The sequence below is a fragment of the Quercus lobata genome, chromosome 11 (genome assembly GCF_001633185.2).
Source record: "Quercus lobata isolate SW786 chromosome 11, ValleyOak3.0 Primary Assembly, whole genome shotgun sequence".
NCBI lineage: Eukaryota > Viridiplantae > Streptophyta > Magnoliopsida > Fagales > Fagaceae > Quercus > Quercus lobata.
In genome coordinates this window covers 33765884-33790252 of record NC_044914.1, presented here as the reverse complement: position 1 = coordinate 33790252, position 24369 = coordinate 33765884, and the positions used below count along the sequence as shown (strand labels likewise).

At 33.7% G+C, this 24369-nt stretch overlaps 1 protein-coding gene, 1 long non-coding RNA gene and 2 pseudogenes across 4 annotated transcripts; all 4 read left to right on the top strand.

Annotated features, from left to right (window-relative positions):
* The first annotated feature begins 2818 nt into the window (after nt 1–2818).
* Nucleotides 2819–7075, top strand: LOC115968236 (annotated as a pseudogene). The gene is made up of 7 exons (XR_004086705.1): nt 2819–4151; nt 4635–4791; nt 5485–5641; nt 5724–5934; nt 6091–6328; nt 6447–6600; nt 6706–7075. The product of XR_004086705.1 is annotated as a G-type lectin S-receptor-like serine/threonine-protein kinase SD1-13 (transcript).
* A 587-nt stretch (nt 7076–7662) lies between these two features.
* LOC115968237 lies at nt 7663–8874 on the top strand. The gene is made up of 2 exons (XR_004086706.1): nt 7663–7947; nt 8461–8874. It is a non-coding gene; the product is annotated as an uncharacterized LOC115968237 (long non-coding RNA).
* Nucleotides 8875–15076: 6202 nt separating this feature from the next.
* On the top strand, nt 15077–19908 carry LOC115968233 (annotated as a pseudogene). Its single transcript, XR_004086704.1, has 4 exons — nt 15077–16352; nt 19053–19225; nt 19305–19515; nt 19669–19908. The product of XR_004086704.1 is annotated as a G-type lectin S-receptor-like serine/threonine-protein kinase At1g11330 (transcript).
* Nucleotides 19909–20043: 135 nt separating this feature from the next.
* LOC115968235 (G-type lectin S-receptor-like serine/threonine-protein kinase SD1-13) lies at nt 20044–20642 on the top strand. Its single transcript, XM_031087574.1, has 2 exons — nt 20044–20194; nt 20308–20642. Exons 1-2 carry the CDS (start codon nt 20057–20059, stop codon nt 20614–20616), a joined length of 447 nt encoding a protein of 148 aa, XP_030943434.1. The 5' UTR covers nt 20044–20056; the 3' UTR covers nt 20617–20642.
* Nucleotides 20643–24369: the final 3727 nt, after the last annotated feature.

Genomic DNA, 24369 nt, shown 5'->3' with positions numbered 1-24369 from the left:
CTTTTGCATGTGGTCTTTTGGCCCTATGGGCAACAACCTCACCCACACACTCAAGGATTTACTTGTGTCATGCAAAGTGCGAGTCTCCAACCTGGCTTGTCATCACAAAGACGGGGTAATCACATATCACAAAGACAAGGTAATCACCAATATCATAGCACAAGGGCAAACTCATATCAAAAGCTCACAAGTTAAATGTATTCAATATACATAGTTTACTTCCAAGTAGTTTCATAAAATATTTCAATAACCAAATATCCACAATATTCTCAAAATCCTCAAAACCATTTCTTGTCAAAAATGTTTTGCATCAACTTTCCCAATTATCAATGCATCTTTAAATTTTGCAAATAATGTAATAAATCCATAAAATCCATTCTCAAGAATTTAATAAAAAATGCTAGTCTTTTCCATGATAACAAATCATGCAATTCCCCATATGTAATACCAAATATGATACCCTTTTCATGAATAATCACATGCATTAAGGTTACAACACAACGCTCTTTAGGAAAATAGAGTTTCAATAAACAATTTCCCAAAATTTGTTTAACCCAAAACAACATTTTATGCAATACGATTTTTTTTTTTTTTAAATCCCATTAAGAAGCCACTTACCTCGGAAAGCCACTGATTTTACCTCAACCAGGCATCACAAAATCAACCAATCTCATCATTAGGTCCATCACCAAGAATCTCGAAACCTAGAAACATAAGGATCAAGCCTATTAATAACAAGGCCTATCGCAAAGTTTACCATCACATTTGTCTCCAAAATCGAAAATGATCCCCTAAATCAAATTAGAGGCACTAAAGCCTAGCTTGCCCAACCTAAGACAAGTACCCATTACCAAATGGGAACCAAACAAGCATACAAACTCATAGTGCCACAACACAAAACCAAAGCATTTTAATTCTCCACTGCAAGCTATGTGCACATATAAACATAACATAAAACACATCAATTCAAAATAGAGGTAGCATATCTCATGAGTTTCCCTTTTGAGCACTAAATAATTAAACCAAATCATTATTTAAATTAACTAAGTAAAACACATGCCAAAGAAAGCACATGAATTTATAAGCCAATCCATTCAACAAAGATTTGAAGTAAATTTCACAAAATCTCAGCGTTTTCATCGCACTTTCAGATTCAATACATAGTAGGCCAGCCATTTTGTAAAAATCGTTTAGTCCATGAAAAGTTATCTGACTAACTTGAAATTAAATAGGTATAAGCTCTTATATGTTTAGTATGTACCATCAAAAATTCAGCTCAAAATAGTTTTTTCTATAATTTAATTAAAATCACATGTTGCGGTTGACTCAAATCGCGTGGGGTATCACCCTTTCACGTATGGTCATAAGAATCATGATTTATAATCAACAGAATAGTAAAGTCCATTTGTGGCATCTAGCAATCAAAAGGTTACTAAAGTACAAAAAGTGTATCAAGGAAAATGAGAACAACAATCATTAAACATGCAATCAAAAGGATTGTTATATAAACATAGTAAGAACTACCAAAGTAACTTAGCATAGCCAAAAACAAATGGACTAATAGCAAGAAATAATCTTAGGAGTAGGAGTAGGAGTAGAACTATGAAGAGGTTTCTTACCAAAATCTTTAACCCAATAGCAGTCTCCACAAAAAGAATAATGAAAGGGGGCATGGGTTTGTGTGAGTAATGAGAGATGAAAGACCCCTTATTTTCATTGTGTGAAGCTAAGGCCCCGTTTGGTACACAAATTCAAACACAAGTTTTCAATTTTTAAACAACATTACACGTATTTCTACACACTTTTTTATCCACACCTATTTCTAAAAAAATGAAAACTGTTGTTTAAACACACGTATCAAATGGGCCCTAAGTGTCGAATTTGGTGATGAAGTGAAGTGTGAAAGTCAAAGAGAGAGAGGAGATGGTTCGATCAACCATTAGAAAAGAGAGAGAGAAGAGGGGCTAGGAGGGTGAGATGGAGATAACATGTGGATATAAGGGGTGGCAGGTTTTGGACCACTCAATACAAATATCTTAGGAGTAGATTTACAAAACTACATTCACTTAAATTATATTGCCAAAACCCTTTTTATTTATTTATTTTATTTTATAAAGGTTGGGGTGTTACACAACATTTCTTCTCAAGTTACCGCTTACCATGGAAGCATTTAAAGACAAAAAATGGGGCATTCTTATTTTCTGAAGAAGATTTCCTAAGGTTAAGAAAAAAAAAAAATAGTAATTCTTGCTAGTTTTTTATTAGAAACACCCAAAAAATTAAGAAGAAAAAATGATCTTTAAGTATAAAAATATTAAGAATTGGAGAGATTGACACCACTCCACAAAATGCCACAAATGAAACTTATGCACACACTTTAATAGCATTAATATAATATTTATGTAATTCTGGAGCTCCAATGGCATTAGAAACTTCTAAACTGTAGTCAATGAGAGATAAGCAACTAATTTTTTATTTTTTATTTTGGATGAAAAATAAGTAGCTATTATTTTAAGTATTATTAATTACTATCTCTTTAGGAACAAATACACTTAATTTTAGAAAATGCTAAAGTTACAAACTTTTTTACAAAATATTATACAAATTATTGATAAGATTAGCCATTATTAATAAATAAATAAATTATATAAATAGTTTACCCAAATAAAAATAGCAATAATTTTCTACCCAATAGTTTCTAAAAATGTTGTTTTCATGGTTGTAGCATATCTCATTGGTTTTTATGACATGAAGTAATTTATTGGTTGTTGGACTCATTCAAGTCTGGGGCAGCATAAAAAACAAACAACAGTTACTTGTTAGATAAAGACGGAGTCCCTATTCTGCACTCAAACAAACCAGTAGTTTCTAACAAGCTATGGAACTACTTAGCAAGATAAACTTTTTGTCTGTCTTTTGTTGCCTTTGTTTAAACTTAGGCGTTGCTAGAGACACCATTATATCTCCACAATCCATCAGAGACCCAGACTACATAATCTCCAATGGGAGTGCTTTCAAACTGGGATTCTTTAGCCCAGTAAATTCTACTAATCGCTACCTTGGAATATGGTATAATAGAATATCTGTATTCACTGTCGTATGGGTAGCAAACAGAGAGAAACCCCTCAAGGATTCTTCTGGGGTACTTACTATATCAGAGGACGGCAATCTTGTAGTATTAGATGGACAAAAGGAGATTCTTTGGTCATCAAATGTTACAAACTGTGTTGCCATTTCAAATTTCCACCTTTCGGATTCAGGGAACCTCGTCTTGCGAGAAAACACTAGAGGGAAAATCATATGGGAGAGTTTCCAACATCCCTCTAATACATTCTTGCCAAAGATGAAACTTAGTATCAATTTAAGGACAAATCAGACAGTACAGTATACATCATGGAAAAGCCCTTCTGATCCATCCATTGGAAGTTTCTCTGTAGGCATGGCTCCAGGGAGCATTCCTGAAGCTTTCATATGGAAAGATGGTCGTCCATACTGGCGGAGTGGTCCATGGAATGGTCAGATCTTTATTGGTGAACCTGACTGGAATGCAGAATATCATAATGGATTTAATCTAGTAGATGACAAAGAAGGTACGGTTTATGCAACTTTTGATTATGCAAATGTGTTGCCTCTATCAAAATTTGTGTTGAATTCACAAGGAAATCTAGTGCAGACATATTGGGATGATAGCAAGGAGGATTGGAAGGTTGTGGGGTTAGCACCAAAAGATGAGTGTGATGTTTATGGCACTTGTGGTGCATTTGGAAGCTGTGATTCGCAGAGGAAACCAATCTGTAGCTGTATTAGAGGGTTTGAGCCAAAGATTATTGAGGAATGGAACAGAGGAAATTGGACAAGTGGGTGTATTAGGAGGGCAGCATTGCAGTGTCAAAGGGTGAATAATAGTGGTGAAGAAGGAAAAGCAGATGGGTTCTTGAAACTGAAGATGTTCAAAGTGCCAGACTTTATGGAGAGGTCATATGGGGCTAAAGAGAGTTGTCGAAAGCAGTGCTTGGAGAACTGTGCTTGTGTAGCTTATGCACATGATGCTGGAATTGGTTGTATGTCATGGAGTGGAAACTTAATTGACCTAAGGAAATTCTCCATTCGTGGATCAGATATATATATTCGTCTGGCCTATTCCGAATTCAGTAAGTCATTTTGTTTTCTGTCACAGTTTGTTTGCATAATCTTATGCTTTTGATCATCTAGCAGTCAGTCCAGTTGTTTGTTTACTCGGTGATATAATATAAATGCAACAAGATTTCAATGTTTTTATTTACTTCAGCTGTCAGAACTTTACTACTTCCTAAAGCCATCATATATCATATATATGTGGATAAGTCTTAGGACTATTGATCTTCCCACCTACAGCCCTGCAACAATGTCAGCTTATTTGTAAGCCTCCTGAAAATGGACTGTTTGAAAAACATTATAGCTAGGGAAAAAAAAATGCAGAGCTGCTATCTCTCTTGAAATATATTCTTTTCTTAGAACCCATTGATCAGATTTTTAAGAATTATAAATTGTCCAAAATTAACAGTCCAGCAAGTCTCATAGATTAAAAATGATTTTGATAAAATATCATCAATTAAATGTGACTTAGTAGTACTTTGAACTTGTTTGATACACAGACAAAGAGAGATATTTGAAAGTAATCATCAGAATTACACTGATTATTGGAGTGATTGCCATTGCCCGCACGGCATGCTACTTATGGAGATGGACTGCTAAAAAGCCAGGTACTATGTCTATTATGTTGACAGCGGCCTGACTTTTCTTTAAAATTGGGTGAACCACTTGCCATGCAAGTGGTATTTGGAATACCAAGTTGCCGAGTTTGACAATTATATGGTCCCTTTTCTTTTTATACAAAATAGTCCTTATACTATGTATATTTGCTTTATATAAATCAATTCAAGTGGTATTTGGAATGCTGAACTTTCTGACTATGACAATTATATAATTATTTTTTTCTTTTCGTGAGGTTGAGGTACGTATATCTATATAGAAAGGAAAAGGCCTATTGCACACAATATGTGCAAACACAAATTACTCATATACAAATTCTTCCAACCTTAGTTTAGAAGAGCGCACATGACTTTAGTCTTTGTCACTATGACTGTGCATGGGTCGGGTTGGGCAACCTATCAACTTTGGTATCTGGAACATCAGGTTTTGAGAATTATGAATTCATGTGGTGTGCTTGCTGTGGTGAAAGAAAGCTCCTAGGGTGTATTTAGAATACGGGTTTTGTGAGATCCCTTTTTTCTTAGTGAAACTTTCTCCTAGACAGCCCATGGAAATAGGCCTAAAGCTGAACCATATAAACCTTTGTGTTCTCTCTGTGATTATTTTTTGTAATCTTATATTTCTGTTTTGCATAAACTCACTATCTATTGGTAACAAATTCAAAAGATAAGTAAGTGAAGCTTTGACTATTTCATCAACAGATTACTTACTTTTAGAATTTGTAACAGCAAGAAAAATTAAAAGCAGGAAGAGCTTGCTGCTTGACTACTTGAACGATGTTAAACTCAATGAGCTGACAGTTTTCAGTTTGAAAGAAGTGGCAACTGCAACAAACAACTTTCACGTATCTAATATGCTTGGGAGAGGTGGCTTTGGTTCAGTCTATAAGGTAATGGTTGCTCTTGTAGACTTCATTGGTTCCTCTTCAAATCATACAGATAAGTGCTCAGATTCATTGTTTGTTTTGCAAGGGAAAATTGCATGATGGACAGGAAATAGCAGTGAAAAGACTGTCAACATCCTCTCGACAAGGGCTTGAAGAATTTCTGAATGAGGTGGTGGTGATTTCTAAACTCCAACATCGAAATCTTGTTAGACTTATTGGCTATTGCACTGAGGGAGAAGAAAAGGTGTTGATCTATGAGTACATGCCAAACAAAAGTTTGGACGTAATTGTTTTTGGTTAGTACATTTAGATTCTCTGCCTTTTAGGCTCATCTGTGGAATAACTTTCTATGTCGTTAATATGTTGAACTCTTGACCTCCAAATTTGTATATTTTCTTTCCAAACAAATTTAACTTTCCTTTGTAATTTTTTTCTTGTCACTATTCATTTAGATCCACTCAACCAAAGACTCCTTGATTGGAAAAAGCGCTTCAACATTATTGAAGGAATTGGTCGAGGTCTGCTATACCTTCATAGGGATTCTAGAATGAAGATTATTCATAGAGATCTAAAGGCAAGTAATATCTTGTTAGATGAAGACTTGAATCCAAAAATAGCGGATTTTGGAATTGCTAGAATTTTCGATGGCATTGAAAATCAAGCTAATACTAAAAGGGTTATTGGGACATAGTAAGTGCTTTGTTGAATTTAAATTTAAATTGTTCTAAAATAAATAAAAATACAATAACACCACTTTTTGTGCTTAAATAGTCAAATGATGAGGATGTGTTTCAATGTTTAAATGCAGCGGATATATGTCTCCTGAATATGCAATGCAAGGACTTTTTTCAGTGAAATCAGATGTTTTTAGTTTTGGTGTATTGATACTAGAGATTGTTAGTGGGAGAAAAAACACTAGCTTTTACAATGATGAACAGTACTACTTGAGCCTTGTAGGATTTGTAAGTCTATCTAATTGATTGTCCGTTTTATTCAAAGCCCCAATTGGTAATTGCCAAAAAGATAATACATCCCGATTTTTGTCTTTCACACTTGTTATCTTTCAGGCATGGAAATTGTGGAATGATGGCAATAGTATGGCTTTGATCGAACCAGCAATATGGGATCCTTGCTTTCGAATGGAGATGTTGAGATGCATACATGTGGGATTGCTATGTGTACAAGAAACGGCAAGAGATAGGCCTACTATCTCTACTGTTATTTCGATGCTTAATAGTGATATCATGGATCTTCCCTTTCCTAAGCAACCTGCATTCACCGAAAGGCAAATTGCTTCAAATTGTGAGCCTGCTCAACAAGGCCAAATAAGAATCTCCACTTGCAATGTCACTCTTACGACGATTTATGGCAGATAAGAGTAAAGTTCTTGAGATAAATCTCTCTAAATTTATGCCCATCCATTACTTTAAAAATAAAAATCTCTTATCTTGTTCTGTAAATTTTTTTGGCTTTGGAGAAATTTCGATGCATTTTGATAATATATTCTGAAACTTTTATTTTAAAATGAAACATTCAATACTAGTGAGTATAAGTGTAACTATTTAGTTCAATATTAATTCCTTATTAACTTTAATTTGGGCCGGGGGGGAATTTGGGTTGGGGAGTTTAAATCCCAATATTTTGATTAGATGATATAAAAAGGATAAATATTTAGATTTGAATTAAATTCGCCAAAGATTTTATGAGCCCAAAATCCTCATATTTAAAAAACATATACCCCTCTTTCAAAAGTAATCCAAAACTTTCAAAATGGCAAGGTCCAATGTTCAAGTCTCAAATGGGACATTAATCCATCAGGAAAAAAGGAGTCTCCCTATGATATGTCAACATGTGCTTCACCAGGAGAAATGATCTTCAACATGGAGGTAACTTTATTGGCAAAATCTTCAATTTATGCAGAATAGTACGACCAAGTTCCGACAGGCCAGAAGACCAACAATAGGACACATTCATGCAATCAAAACAGCTTTTAAGTCCCAAGCTCGCAAGAGAAAGCTCAAGAGTTTGGACAAAATAATGGAAAGAAGACAGAGTACATTTAAGTCATACAGTCATGCATATATAAAACCTGTCCATCAACAAGAAATATTAGGACAGATCACAGATGCTTAGCCCTGTAAATTCTGCCAAGCTGCAGTAGATTGTCTCTCATTCATTGAGGGCATTCTGGCAACAGCTGCCTTCCTAGAGGCCAGTGGAGTCCCATTTATACCAATTGTTGTGGTATAGCTTGAATCATTTTCCTCTTAGATCTCCAAACACTTTGTGCATGAGGGATGTCAATTAAGGTACAGGATTCTTAGCTTGTGATACATAGTTATTATGCTTATTCTTAGTTATTATGCATATAATGATAATTACTGAGTGGTATTATTAATGCATATGTATTATAATAGCACTAAATATTTTATGGTAGTTTTTTTTTTTTTTTTTTCAAATTATTAGTTTAATCTTCTTTTGGATTTTTTTTTTTAAATTATTAATCAACTAAGGATCTGTTTGGATACCGTTTATTGCTGAAAACTGAAAACACTGCAGCAAAATAATTTTTAAATATGTGAATAGTGTTGTGAGACCCTTTGCATTTTTCCCAAGTTGCGGGTCCTATGAACAATGCCCATGAACCCACAGAAATGAAACGCAGACCAGTCGATAGCGCAAAACGTGCTATCCAAACTCACACTAGTGCATTTTCAACAAACTTATTGAATAGACATTGAAATGAGAATGGCGTCCTCCATAAGCTGAGCAGTACAAAGTGAATTTCGATGCAACGGTCTTCAAATTTTTGAACTTGGCAGGCATTGGGGTCATTGTCCATGATTGGCGTGGTGAAGTGATTGGAGCTCTATCCATGCCCATTCCTCTAACTCAAACTGTGAATGAATTGGAGGCATTAGCTTGTCGCAGAGCGGTTCGGTTTGCAAGTGAACTTGGACTTCGGAAAGTTATTTTTGAAGGTGATTCATCGATGGTGATTAATGCTCTTTCTCAAGGGTCTAGTTGTTTTTCTTCATATGGGAATATCGTTGATGATCTCATTTTTCTTGTTGCTGATTTCCAGTTTTTTGAATTCTATCATTTTTTTTTCTTTTTGATGAAACTATCATGTTGAAATACTTTGTAATGTTGTGGCTGATGTTCTTGCTAAAAAGGCCAAAGACATTAACTTTGTAATTTTTTTTCTTTTTGATGAAACTATCATGTTGGGGATTCGGATTTGGTTGGAAGACCTTCCTAAAGACATTACTCCCCTTGTCCTTTTAGATGTTTATTGAGTTGTTTCCAGTTTTATAAATTCCCAGGCATATTAACTGGTTTCTCACAAAATAAATAAATAAATAAATAAAAATAAAAAAAGGCATTGAAATGAGTATGGGAATAGTTAGGAAAATTAACAAGATACAAATGTTAATCATTTTGGTAAGTTATAAGTGCGCTTTAAGACTTGAGGACTTCTATAGTAATGTAATATTTATTTATAATATAATAATTATAAATGTGGGCTTCAAAAAAAAATATATAAATGTGGTAATAATAATATAATTAAGGTTTGTAACTGAAAATAGTGATTTAATTTTGGCCTTATTTTTCTATTCAATTTCTTCAACTCAAAACGTTTTTTAACATCTTCCAGCTCTTTTTCTTTTCATTTTTTTTTTATTGAGTCTAATAATTATTAGATGTTTTCACACATAACTAATACTCCAATTAACCTCCATAAACGTAGTCTCAAACAGAGAGAGGGGGAAAAATTAGTTGTTTAGCTATAGACAACCACCTAAGGTACGAATTCCTTTGCAACCAAAATCTTAAAAATGATTTTCATGGAAAATAGATTGAATTTATCCCACGAGTCAAAATTCATCATTTTTTTTTTCTTCATCTAGCATCTTGTATACACGAGACACAAACAAAGAAGGGAAACTATAGATACCCCAATTTTTCCCAATTTTCCTTAAAAAAAAAAAAATTTAATTTATTGTATTTTGTTCACCAATTAAATTGTTTTTCTTTTTTTTTATATACAAAATAGAAATTTTATTTTTGTCTAATTTAAGTATATATATATATGTGTGTGTGTGTGTGTATGAAGCTCTCTTTTGATGACTTGAATCCCAATTCTTACTCCCCACAACTCACAAACACTTAATAATTATAAAGTGACTATTGCACCAAAAGTGCACAAGGATATAATTTTAATAGTTCTATAATGTGCAATTTCGGGCCCGTTGCTGCCACTTGATAGCATCATTTAATACCAAAACTCCTAACAGTCAAGCCCAGCCTTCAACCTGACAATGGTCTAGCCCACAGGCCCCTTCATAAAATCGAAATCTCAGGCCACGACCAGGCCCAAAAAGCCTATTTCGAAAACCACTGAACCCAAAAGGCTCATTCGTTACACGTGGCGTCAAACATACCAAACTTATAAATTTGGACCTTAGACGTGGCATCAAAGTATGGGCCTTAGACCCATCCAAGCATTGGACCATATCCAGCCCCCTCACAATCAAAATACCAAACTAACCAATAGGAAAATGCTGTTGCTAAGCTTAATTAACCCAAGCCATACTTTAGGGTGCTTATATATTTTTTATTATTTTTTAACTAGTTGCAAACTTGGGCAATGTGTAACTAAGTTTTAGCTCAACTGATAAAGTCTCTGATAATTAAATAAGATATTTAAAGTTCAATCCCCGCCTTAAAAGTTTGAAACACTCTAAAAAAAAAATTAAAAAAAAAAAAAGTGCTTTAATTTTTTGGTTTCTAGTTTTCATTATCTAATTGGTTATGTCAATGAAACTCATCTTTGTTACCAAAAAAAAAAAAAAAATCGTGCTTTGTTGAGCAAAAAAAAAAAAAGTAATAACTTATTAGAGTCAACTTTCACAAATAAGATACTTCATCAAAATTTTGAAATTTGTTTCCAAAAAAAAAAAATTGTGTCCTATGTCCATAACATTATTGAGTAAAAAGACAAATAGAAACTAATTCAACTAGAATAATTAAACGAAAAGAAACAATTATATTATATTATATTATTTTATCTAATGACTATCTGATTTCAAATTAGTATGTATTTAATTTTAATATTTTATATTATTCACTTATTTATTATTAGGAAAATAAATGTGGTTGAAAGTAAGATTGCTTTTGTCTGTATATTGGATTATCGTATTTAACTTTTTAAAAAAGTATATAAGAATTCTTTTCATATTTTTGTAGCGAACTTTTTGGAATATAAATTTATTATACTCATATTATATATGTTGAACAATTACAATATAAACATGAACTTAAACATAAGCTAGTGATGTACATATCACAAATAAATTAAATAATTTTTATTTTTATTTAAGCAATTGGTAGATGACATGACTATTGATCTTTGATCATTTTTAAATTTGGTTAAACATGGAGAATATATGAAGATAATGTAATCCAGTGGTGGATTTATCAAAATTCACATCTAATTAAAAAAATTAGGTGATGTAATATTACTTAAAGTTACACCAAGTGTAACTTGAACCCCACCTTATGTAACTCTAAGCGATATTACACTACTTAATAACTTATTATTAGATGAGAATTTTGACAAATCTACCATTAGATTACATTATATTCATATACTCTCCATACTTGCAAAATTTCACGGTTATCAAAAATTAATAGTCATGCTATCAATCAATTGTTTAAATTCAAGTTTTTGTAATTTAAAATAATTCATAAAAAATGAGTTTATGGATCACAAGATAAATAACATCTGATTAGTATGAAAATTGGCATGCATGTTAAGCACATATAGAACATGTAATTCAACGGTGGGAATCTTAAAATATGAATTTAATAACAAGTTATTGGGTGGTGTAACATTGCTTAGAGTTACATCAAGTGTAACTCTCTCTCTCTCTCTCTCTCTCTCTCTCAGTTTCAAGAACTAATCAAAATGACGCAAACTTGATAAGTTATGGTACTATTTGATTTTACACATAATTTTACACTATAGAGGTAGACAAGTGGTTTCAGGAACTAATCAAAATGACGCAAACTTGATAAGTTATGGTACTATTTGATTAAAAACAAATGTTTTCACAAAATTTTGTTTGCAAAGGTTCTCACACAAACAATGTCATCACCATCTACCGTGGCTTTAATCTTATGCTTAAAATTCGAAATGAATAACTTTCACTGAAAATTGACATGAGAAATACCCAAGTTAGAGCATTTGCAGCAGTGGAGCTAAAAAGCTATAATGCTATTTTAGCTCCACCAATATAGCAAAAAAGGCTTGCAGCAGTGGAGCCAAACCCATAAAATTTAGCTGATTTGCTACAGTGCACATCTATCTATAGATGTGCACTGTAGCACTCATCTAAAAAATAATAATAATTTTTTAATCCAACTCCCGATTAAAATAATAAAAACCCACTTTATTTTTTTCATTCTTTTATTCTCTCACCGTGGATTCTCAGTTCTCTCCAGCTCTCATCTCTCCCGGCTCTCATCTCTCTCCAGCTCTCCGTCTCAACCGTTCCAGCCCACGCAGTTGCCGTCTGAATCGTCCCAACCCACGCCGTCGCCGTCGGTCCTCACCACCATTCTTCCTTTGTTCACGTCCTCGCCTCCGACGAACGACACCGAAGGGCACCGCAGGAACACGAACCGGCTAAACGGCATCCGACTAGTGAAGAGAATCCACTCCCCGACATCTGAATCGCCTCGATGTCTCAGCCGATCCTTGAAGTGGCAGTGGAGAGCGAAACCGCTGGCGAAACCGAGCGTCGGAGCGATGAATTCCAAGGAATTGACGGAAGGGAACTGAGAAACTAGGGATTGGAAGAGGTCTTCGAACTCGAACTGGGAACAACGGAGGAGCGAACTACACGTCGTTTGCTTGAGCCTTGATTTGGGTTTTTTTTTTTCTCTGCTGTGGACTGGTGGTGGTGGTGGTGGAGGAGGATGTTTGTGCTGTGTGGTGTGGTGGTGATATGTTATTTTAATATAGTAGAAATATTATTATTTTATTGTAGTAGAAATATTATTTTATTGTGATGAATATATTATTTTATTGTGGTAAAAGCTAAAATAAATCCACTGCTGTAGCATATGTGTAGGTAAAATAGATAAAATAACTTTTGGTAGAGCTAAATTGCTAAAAATTTAGCTCCACTGCTGTGGATGCTCTTAAATATTGATACTACAATAGTAATAATAGCTACTATTTAACAGAAAGTTTGGGAAACAAATATAAATAACAACCTTGATATTACCTATAAAAAAGGACATATTAATAAAAATTTATAATATAAAACTTATGATTAAATGATAAAGAAGAGTCACCTGAATCCAAGCCCAATATAATTCTCGAAACTGAAATTCACCTTCACCTATATTTGACATTTAAAGACTTTCTAGTCACAATATATAATGATATGAAATCCTCATTTAGTATAGATTAACATGGCAGTAAAAATTTTGATCTTTACGGAAAAAAAAAAAAAAAAAATGGCTGGAAAGAAAGTTCGCTTTTGCAAGTATGTTTAATTATTGTATTAATCTCCCAAAATTTATATGATAAAATTTTCATTATTTTAGTTTCAAACTTTTAGAATATAAATGTACAATACTTGTACCATTCTTTCTTAGTTGCAATATTTTTCTTGAAATATGTTGAATCATATCTATGAAAGCACTTATTGTAGTATATGCATACTGTATCTTACTATGATTTACTAATTATCTATTGAAAAAGTTAAAACATAAACATAAACTTGTGTTATACACATTGGAAGAAATAAATTAAACTTTTTAAAAAAAAAATCATATATGCAATTAAAAAAAAAAAAAAACAAACAAACAAACAAACTAGGTAGATGTGTGGTTTTAGGAACTAAGAAAAATTATACAACTAAACCTTTCATTATAAATTCATGGTGTTTCTTGGTTTAAAACAAAGATTTTCATAAGGTTGTGTTAGTAGGGGTGGTTGCACAAGCAATGTCACAACTTTCCGGTGTACTTCTAATCTCATAATCTAAACTGCTTCTCTTGGAGTTGCCTGGTTGTTTGGAGGCTACTAGTGCACTTAGCTGATTAATATTGAGCTTAGTACGGGAGAAACTGCTAATCGATTTCTTTTAAATAATATAGGAAGACTAAAATAAATAAACTTTTATTCATGACCTTAAACTTTTTAGTAGGGAACCAAGGTACAATTCTATGACTATGACTACTCAACGTCGAGTTGAGTTTTACCTACTCAAATACAGAGATTTGGGTGGGGGAGTGGCGTCAATTGTATGGTGATTTTTTTTTTTTTTTTGAAGCAAATATTACCACAAAGAGTAAAGAAAAAATAAAAGAGGATAAAAGAACCAAGTTGGAGGAAATTCAGGAATTTTTTTTTTTATATGGGTTGACATAGCTTTATTTCATTGACTGGCCCCTCTTTAAAGGGAATAAAGTGTGTGCATATAAAATGGAAATATTAATTTTGAGTAATATTAGAGATACAAACTCTTTTACAAAAAAATTTATAAATTGCTAATGTGATGAGTGGTTATTGATAAATAAAAAAAGTGATGTTAATGATAAGCCTATATAAAAACTAATATAAAGCTAGTCACATGAATAGCTAAAAAAAAAGTTGTAAAATAGTTTGTGTTTGTAATAATAGCATTACTCATTAATTTTTCACAAATTACAATCATTTAAATATATATCTTCCTTTTTTTAGAAGAGTAATGCTACAGTCACGAATTATTTTACAACCTCTTATTAGTTTTCATCTAAATCCACCACTAATATCACTTTTTTATTTATCAATAATCACTCACCATATTAGAAGTTTGTAAAAAATTTGGTAAAATAGTTTGTATTTTTAGTATTATTCTTTACAAAATACAATCTTAATGATTGGGACCCACAGACAGTGTAAATGTGATTTATAAGTAAAGTCATTTTATGAAATTTAGAATATATAATTATATATACCAAGAGGGCAACGACGTAAGAAACTTCTAAACTGTGGTCCATGAGATATAAGCAACTACTGTTATTATTATGTTAATTTTTTTTGAGAAACATCTATTATTATTATTATTATTTAGGTATCGAACCCCTTTGACTTTTATAACATGACATAATTTCTGGGTTGTTACTCATTAAATTCTGGAGTAGCATCATAACTAGAAAACAACCAACAATAACTTCTACTTCTGGCAGGCAGATGGGCTCCACACGTGTGGGCCTGAAGTAGGTGAGAGGCTGGTCTCACACGCGCATGAGATACCACCTTGCCGGGTACCTCACAAGGAGGCAGGACTCACACACTGTGGTGCCCACCTCTTTGTGAGGTACCCGGCATATAAGCCAGGTACAGGATGCACACAAACAAAAAGCAGTTTCTAACAAGTCATGGGACTTCTTAGCAAGAGAAACATTTTGTCTGTCTTTTGTTGCCTTTGTTTAAACTTAGGCGTTGCCATAGACACCATTATATCTCCCCAATCCATCAAAGACCCAGACTACATAATCTCCAATGGGAGTGCTTTCAAACTTGGATTCTTTAGCCCAGTAAATTCCACCAATCGCTACCTTGGAATATGGTATAATAGAATTTCTGTTTTCACTGTAGTATGGGTAGCTAACAGACAGAAACCCCTGAAGGATTCTTCTGGGGTTCTTACCATATCCAAGGACGGCAATCTTGTAGTCTTAGATGGACAAAAGGAGATTCTTTGGTCATCAAATGTTACAAACTCTGTTGCCAATTCAAATTTCCACCTTTTGGATTCAGGGAACCTTGTCTTGCGAGAAAATACTAGTGGGAAAATCATATGGGAGAGTTTCCATCATCCAACTGATACATTCTTGCCAGGAATGAAACTTAGTGTTAATTTAAGGACAAATCAGAAAGTACTGTATACATCATGGAAAAGCCCTTCTGATCCATCCATTGGAAGCTTCTCTACAGGTATGGCTTCAGTAAACACTCCCGAAGCTTTCATTTGGAAAGATGGTCGTCCATATTGGCGGACTGGTCCATGGAATGGTCAGATCTTTATTGGTGAACCTGACTGGAATGCAGAATATCATAATGGATTTAATCTAGTAGATGACAAAGAAGGTACCGTTTATGCAACTTTTGATTATGCAAATGTGTTGCCTCTATCAAAATTTGTGTTGAATTCACAAGGAAATCTAGTGCAGACATATTGGGATGATAGCAAGGAGGATTGGAAGGTTGTGGGGTTAGCTCCAAAAGATGAGTGTGATGTTTATGGCACTTGTGGTGCATTTGGAAGCTGTGATTCGCAGAGGATACCAATCTGTAGCTGTATTAGAGGGTTTGAGCCAAAGATTATTGAGGAATGGAACAGAGGAAATTGGACAAGTGGGTGTATTAGGAGAGCACCATTGCAGTGTCAAAGGGTGAATAATAGTGGTGAAGAAGGCAGAGCAGATGGGTTCTTGAAACTGAAGATGATCAAAGTGCCATACTTTATGGAGAGGTCATATGGGTCTATAGACGGTTGTCGAAAGCAGTGCTTGAAGAACAATGATTGTGTGGCGTATGCACATGATGTTGGAATTGGTTGTATGTCATGGAGTAGAAACCTTATTGACCTCAGGAAATTGTCCATTCGTGGATCGGATATATATATTCGTCTTGCCTACTCAGAATTTGGTAAGTGATCTTGTTCTCAGTCACAGTTTGTTTTGTATAATCTCATTCTTCTCATCATCCAGCAGTTAGTCCAGTTGTTTATTTTTACTTGGTGATATACTATAAATGCATCTCAATTTCAATGGTTTTATTTACTTCAGAAGTTAAGTCTTATTTTTCAGCTTCTATGACTTACTGAAAATTTTGATATAGCTTTTTATAAACTTTGCTGAGAACCCATTGATCAGATTTTTTAGGTATAATAGATTGGAAAAAATTGAAAGTCCACCATGTCTCACACATTGATAATAATTTTGATTAAATTTCGTAACTCAAATTTGACTTAGTTTGAACTTGTTTGATACACAGCGCAAGAGAGACGTTTGAAAGTAATCATTAGAATCTCAATGATTATTGGAGCGATTGCCTTTCTCAGCACTGCCTACTATTTTTGGAGGTGGACGGCTAAAATAAGAGGTAATAATAAGTCCATTGATATTAGCTATAGGGACTAGGAATTGCCGGCATTTACCGTTCACGGAAAGTGTTGACGGTGGCTTGACTTTTCTTTAAAAGTAGGTGAACCACTTGCAATTCAAGTCGTATTTGGAACACCACGTTTCTGTCTTTGACAATTACAACATTTTTTTTCTTCTTTTGTGTTCTGCGTATTGACCAACCTCTCAATATAGAATAGCACACCGAGTTTAAAATATTAGTAATTCTTGATGTGCACTGCTGTCGGTGAGAAAGTGAGCCTTTTGGATGTGTTTGGAGTTTGGGCTTTATGAGAATGTCTTTGTGTCACGTTTGTGATCCGTGGAAAGTAGGTTGAAGTGAACCACATAAATCATTGAACCGGTAAAGGTTGAACCAATGAGGATAAAGGCACAATTAGTTGCAAAGGACTATAGTCAGAGAGAATGCATAGACTGCAATGAGGTGTTCTCTACTCTTGTGAAAGAGAGCTCTATAGTTGCATGGTTGGGCTTGGACTTAGAACATGCAATTTGATGCCAAGATAACTAATCTACATGGTGAACTTTAGGAATAAATTTATATAAATTAGCCAGAAGGTAGTGGTATAATCGATTTGAAACTTTTATGATTGGACATGGTTACTCTAGAAGTGACTATGACAATTGTATGCATCATAGGAAGCTCTCATATGGTTCTTTTGTCCATTAGCGACATATTTTAAGCATTCAACAGATTTGTCACCACAGTTTGAGGAGGAAAAGGAGCATATGTTTCGTTGTATTTATACTACTATAGTTGGCATAATGTGCTATGGTTTGCACTCATCTAGAAATTTCACATGCTATATTATTATAGTTAACAAGAGGATGATACTGTTGTGTATTGTGATAGCCATTGCATACCATACATTTGACTAAAATTCATATGCAACTTCATTTGTGAAATTGTATCTTAAGTCATTATTGCATTAAAAAGGTTGCTACAACAAATAATATATCCAGCAAATATGATAACGAAGTCATTTTCTTTGAGCAAGTTCGAGCATTAATTGGATTTTTAGAATGTGATAGCCCTTAAGGGCCTTTTTTTTTTTTTTTTTTTTTTTGAAGATAGACATCTAACTTTGTTAATATAAAACGGCTAAATCAGCCTGAATAACAAAACGTACTTGTAGAGGAAAATTCTTCATCTACACTACACAATCTAAGTAATTTATTGCTAACCTCCCAAACTATAAGCTACTTAAGGGCTTTAGTAGAGGCGAAAGAAAATTTTATTATTATTTTTGTTGTTAAGGAGGTTTTCAAATTTAAGTTAAGGTGGAGATCTATCGACAGGGCTTTACATTCCTTTAAAATTCAGTGAAACACCCCCAATGGAAGTGGTATTTGGACTATCAAGTTGCCAATTTTTGCCCATTTATATGTTGGGTATGTTTTAAACTTTAAGCCCAATAGCTTTAAATTGGAGAAAGGCCGAAGCCCTTATTCTATAGCCTTCCTTCTTCTTGCGTAGGTGGAGACAAGAGCCCATAATCTCGTTTACTCCTCTTGATTTCATATTGCCTCTTTGGCAATTAGAAAATCCCTCAAATCTTCTCATTTTCTTATTTATTTTCCTTTATAAGAAGATGGAAATATAGAGAACATTGAAATGTTCAAATACTTTTGCAAGTTTATCGTGAATCAAGCTGGCCAAAATTGTAAGCCTAGCTTTTTCTTTTCTGTGTCCAATGGTTTTTATATATAAGATCAGTCCCAAAAGATGAAAAACATTCAACTCTCATAATTTCCATCCTTTAATTTCTATAATGAATTTCCATTGGCCATCTTGTGACAGGTTTGAAACCCTATTTGTGAGTGCACACTAACAAAACTGTCCTATTTTGGAGAGCAACCACTTGAATTATTTGCACCAAGGTTTCTTTATGGGGTTCATGTTTTTTTTTTTTTTTTTTTTTTTTTTTTTTTTTTTTTTTGAGAAGATAGTGTAGTTCGGATTTTGTGACAATGTTTTTGTGCCACTTTTTTAGTGTCCCTATTTTCATAGTTAAACTCTCTCTTAGGCAATGCTCATGAACGTAAACCTAAGTCCAACCACTTATATCTTTGTATCTCCCGTGTGATTGTTTCTTCTAAATTTCTATTTCTATTTTTATTTTGTTCCGCTATTATTGGAAACATACATAAGAAATAGTTATTAAGCTTCAGTTATCTCAACAAATTTACTTTTTACTACTAGAATTTGCATCAGAAAGGAAAAATAAAAGCAGGGAGAGCTTATTGTTTGACTACCTGGATGATGTTAAACTCCACGACCTACCCATTTTCAGTTTGGAAGAAGTGGCAACTGCAACAAACAACTTTCATGTAGCTAATATGCTTGGGCGAGGTGGGTTTGGTCCAGTCTATAAGGTAATAGTTTCCCTTGGGTACTTGATTAGTTCCTCTTCAAATCAAACATATAAGTACTTATATTTGTTTCTTTGGCTAGGGCAAATTACAAGATGGACAAGAAATAGCAGTGAAAAGACTATCTAAATCATCTGGACAAGGGCTTGAAGAATTTATGAATGAGGTGATGGTGATTTCTAAACTCCAACATCGAAATCTTGTTAGACTTCTTGGCTGCTACTCTGAGGGAGAAGAAAAGATGTTGATCTACGAATACATGCCAAACAAAAGTTTGGACACATTTGTTTTTGGTTAGTACATTTAAACTCCCTTCCTTTTACTCTCATTAATAGAATAAGTTTCTATATCCTTAACATGTTGAACTATTATTGACCTCCATATTTCTATATTTTTCTCCGTACAAATTACGCTTCCTTTACTATTTTTTTTCACTATTCATCTAGATCCACTCAATCAAAAACTCCTCAATTGGACAAAACGCTTCAATATTATTAAAGGAATTGGTCGAGGTCTACTCTGCCTTCATAGGGATTCTAGAATGAAGATTATTCATAGAGATCTAAAGGCAAGTAATATCTTGTTAGATGAAGAGCTAAATCCCAAAATATCGGACTTCGGAATTGCTAGAATTTTCAGAGAACGTGAAAATCATGGTTAATACTAAAAGGGTTGTTGGTACATAGTAAGTGCTTTTGTTGAAATATAATTTAAGCTATTCTCACCCCCCCCCCCCTAACACCCTACAAAAAAAAAAAAAAAAAAAAAAAACTATTTATGCTTAAAATAGTCAGATGATGAGGATGTGTTTTAATGTTTAAATGCAGTGGATATATGTCTCCAGAATATGCAATGCAAGGCCTATTTTCAGAGAAATCAGATGTTTTTAGCTTTGGTGTGTTGCTACTAGAGATTGTTACTGGGAGAAGAAACACTAGCTTTTACGATGATGAGCAATACTACTTGAGCCTTGTAGGATTTGTAGGTCTATCTAACTTATTGTCATTATATTTAAAGCTCTAATTTATTACTGCCAATAAGATTATATGTCATAATTTTTGTCTTTCACACTTGTTAACTTTCAGGCATGGAAATTATGGAACAACAACAACATTATGGCTTTTGTAGACCCAACGATATGGGATCCGTGCTTTCAAATGGAGATGTTCAGATGCATACATGTGGGATTGCTGTGCGTGCAAGAATTGGCTAGAGATAGGCCTACTATATCTACCATTATTTCAATGCTTAGTAGTGATATTGTGGATTTGCCCTTTCCTAAGCAACCTGGATTCACCGAAAGGCAGATTGCTTCAAATTGTAAGCCTACTCAACAGGGTCAAATAAGACTCCCCAGTTGCAATGTCACTCTTACAACGATTTATGGCAGATAAGAATAAAGTTCTTGAGATAAATCTCTCCTAATTTATGCCCCTCCATCATCTAATCCATTCTACATAATGGCATTCCATTCCAATATAATTAAAATCGCTATTTATTTAACAATAAAATCTCTCTTAATTTGTTCGATAAACTTTTGAATGAAGACTTATTCGGTAACTAGTTTTCATTATAAATAAATAAATGGTTAGGATTAAGACATGTAAAATATATGGTCAAGATTTAAAGGGGTATCATACCCACTAAAAAAATAGTGGGTACCGTAGAATGATATATGATTATATTCTCGCATGATATATGGTATTATTACTAATTCCTCTCTATTCAACTAAAAAAAAAAAAACTAATTCCTCTACTCCCTCTTTAAATTCCTCCATAATTAGTCCAATCCAAGAAAAAGAAAAAAAATTAAACCATACTCTTCTTGGTACATTTAAGGCTGATTTACCTCTCTTTAACACAAAATTTTAGGAGTCATAAATAAATAATAATGACATTCCATTATAAATAAAATCGCTTTTTCTTTCACAATAAAATCTCTCTTAACTTTTTCTCCCAAAAAAAAAATCTCTCTTAACTTGTTCGATAAATTTTTGAGGACTTGAGAGAAATCTTGATGCATTTTGATTATATACTCCATACTTTCCTTTTAAAGTGAAACCAATACTTATAAATTATGAGTAAAATTATTTTGTTCAATATTGTTTCCTAATTAGGTTTCATTTGGGCTCGAGGGATTTGAATTTGATAATCTAAATCTCAATATCCTAAAAGATAGTTAAAAAAGACAAATATTTAGATTTGGGTTAAATTCACCAAAGATTTTAAGACCTAAAATTGACATATTTAAATAACACATAAGATATAATCCCTAATCAAAAGTAACCTGATATTTTAAAATGACTGAAATACCTTGAACCTCCAAAATAATAGAAAAATTCCTGAGCCCTTCAAATTAGGGATGGCAATGGGGCAGGGCGGGGCCGAAGGATGAGATCTTCGCCCCCGCCCCGCATGGATTTTTCTTGCCCCATCCCTGCCCCGCCCCGCATGACGGGGAAAATTTCTTGCCCCATCCCCGTCCCTTAAGGCCCTGCGAAGACTCGCGAAACCTCGCCCTACACCGTAAAACTTTATTTCTTGTTAATTTTCCCTACAACTTTTACCATTTTTTCAAATAAAATGACATGTTTCAATAATAAAAATATACTTGAAATTATAAATAAATTTATCCTATCAAATCAAACTAATTTTTAGCAAAAACTAAATAATATTATCTAAATGTTTAACAAGACAATATCACAACAAAAATCTCATAACATGATAAAATAAAATTTTAACAAGCTTAAAGAAACAGTGTTGTTAAGCAACCAAATGCCCACACAAAATTACAAAAACAATAACACAGACACATATTTAGAGCCACAGACCCATAACTCTTTAAAAAAAATTATATTTTGTTCATGATGAAAAGTAAGTTGAGAAAGACCGTATGAATCATGAATGAAATCATCAATTCAATAGTATATAAATTTGTTTCCAATAAAGACAAAAAAAAAAAAGTTAAAATTGGTACCTTATTTCCAACTTTGCTAGAGAGAAAAAAGAGGTAGAGCCACGTTAGGTAGAATAAAATAAGTTGATGATATTTTTGTTTAAATAGTAGGGTTTTAGGGTACAATAAAAATACAATTTAACCCTTATTAATGCGGGGCGGGGCGGGGCGGGGATGGGGCGGGGCGGGGCGGGGTGGGTCTAAAAAGTGTAACCCATCCCCGCCCCGCCCCGTGGTGTGGGTCTAAAATCTCGCCCCATCCCCGCCCCACCACCTTTGCGGGACGGGGAAAACCCGCACGGGGTGAAGCGGGGAGGGGCGGGTCAAGCGGGGCGGGGAAAAATTGTCATCCCTACTTCAAATGATCAAAAATACTCTCTCAAAACTTCCAAAATGATTAAAGTATTACCAAACCTCTAAAATGACCAAAAACATCCTCAAAACTTGCAAATAACTAAAATATTTCAAACTTTGAAAATGACCAAAATACCCATAAATCCAAGATCATTAAAAAAAAAAAAAAAAAAAACCCTCGAAATCTATAAAATGACGAAAATTGTCTGTCATATGGATCAAAACTCATCATTATTTATTTGTCTAGCATCTTGTATACACAAGACACAAAAAAGAAGAAGCAAAACTACCACATTTTCCCTCCTATTTTCCTTAGAAAGCATATATAATTTAATTTATTGGATTATAATTTATCCATATTTTAATACATTAGGGTTTAAATTTTAATTTCTTTAAAAAAAATTATGAAATTTTGGGTCCATTGCATGCTGCCACGTGACAGCATCTTTGTATGCCTCGTGTCTTGTTTGTTTTAAGTTTTAAATTTTTATTATAATCATAAAATAGCAGCTACACTAGACCCAACCACCCAGCAATGAACAAAATGGCCACAACTACTCAACACACACTCACACCCAACCAACCAAAGCCATCACTAGTCCATTAGAAACCTTACCATATATCCTTTCTCGACTAAACTCCTCCAACCTCTCTCACCACACTCAAGCCCAACCATCCACAAATCAAACCCTACGTACGCATAGCCCAGCTAAAACCTAACCACGTACTGTGGCTGAGCCATCAGCAGAGTTGCCAGGCCATGACCATATATACCCAAAAAGCCTACTTTGAAAACCCTTAGAACCCAGCACGTTTGAGGCTCAACCCACCTCTCCTATCGCGACTTGAGAATACAAGCCTAGCCCATGATTCCTCAAGTTCAAGTACAGTGTACGTCCAGTAATATACTATTTCTCTCATATAGGAGCATTTTTTTTTTTTTTTTTTCTGATAAAGCATATCTGAGCAATTTATTACAATCAAAACACCAAACTGATAGGGAAACGATGTTGCTAAGCAATTGCTAATTGACCCATTCAGGAAATCAAATTTTAAGAGCTAAGAAGTAAGGATACTTTAGGAAATCCAATTTTAAAAACATAGATTATAACTGAGAGTTGAGACTTTGATAGTGTGAATATAATAATGAAGTGAGGATACGTCAGGAAATTTATTAGAAAATATAAGAAGGTCAATTCAAGAAATTTAATTGAAATATCCTATTCCCTCTTATGAACTTTCAACATTAGGCCTTGTTCTAACTTTTTATCTATCTTTTTTTATTTAATGACCTGGGAAAAACTTTTGAAGTTGCTTATAACTCATATTCTCTATGTATTTTAATCTATCTTTTTCTTCAAAAGAAGAATATAAGTAACTTCTAGACTGGGGTCAATGAGATATAAACTTCTAGCGTGGGGAATGGAATCCTTTGAATTTTTATTACATAAAATGTATTTTATGGGATATAAGAGTACAAACTTCTTTCCTAGAAGACTACCAACCCAAGTTGTAATTAGAGATGAACATACCGACATCATTGGTGGCCTAGTGGTTGAGGCCTTAGGCCAACAAGACTCCATTATGCGGCGTGTCTTGACTCTTGAGTTCGAGTCACCCCTCTCCCACTAATGACGTCTTTTCACCCAAGTAATAAAGCCATAAATGGAATGGTAAAGTGAAGAGGTCACGTGGGTGGGACATTGGAATGGGAAAAGTGATTGGAAAGGAAAGTCTTTTTGATGGTTGTTAGCTTTTATATACCTTAGCATGTTAAGTGTATTTACCATTTACAGAATAATTAATATGACTATTCTTAAAAAAAAAAAAAAAAATT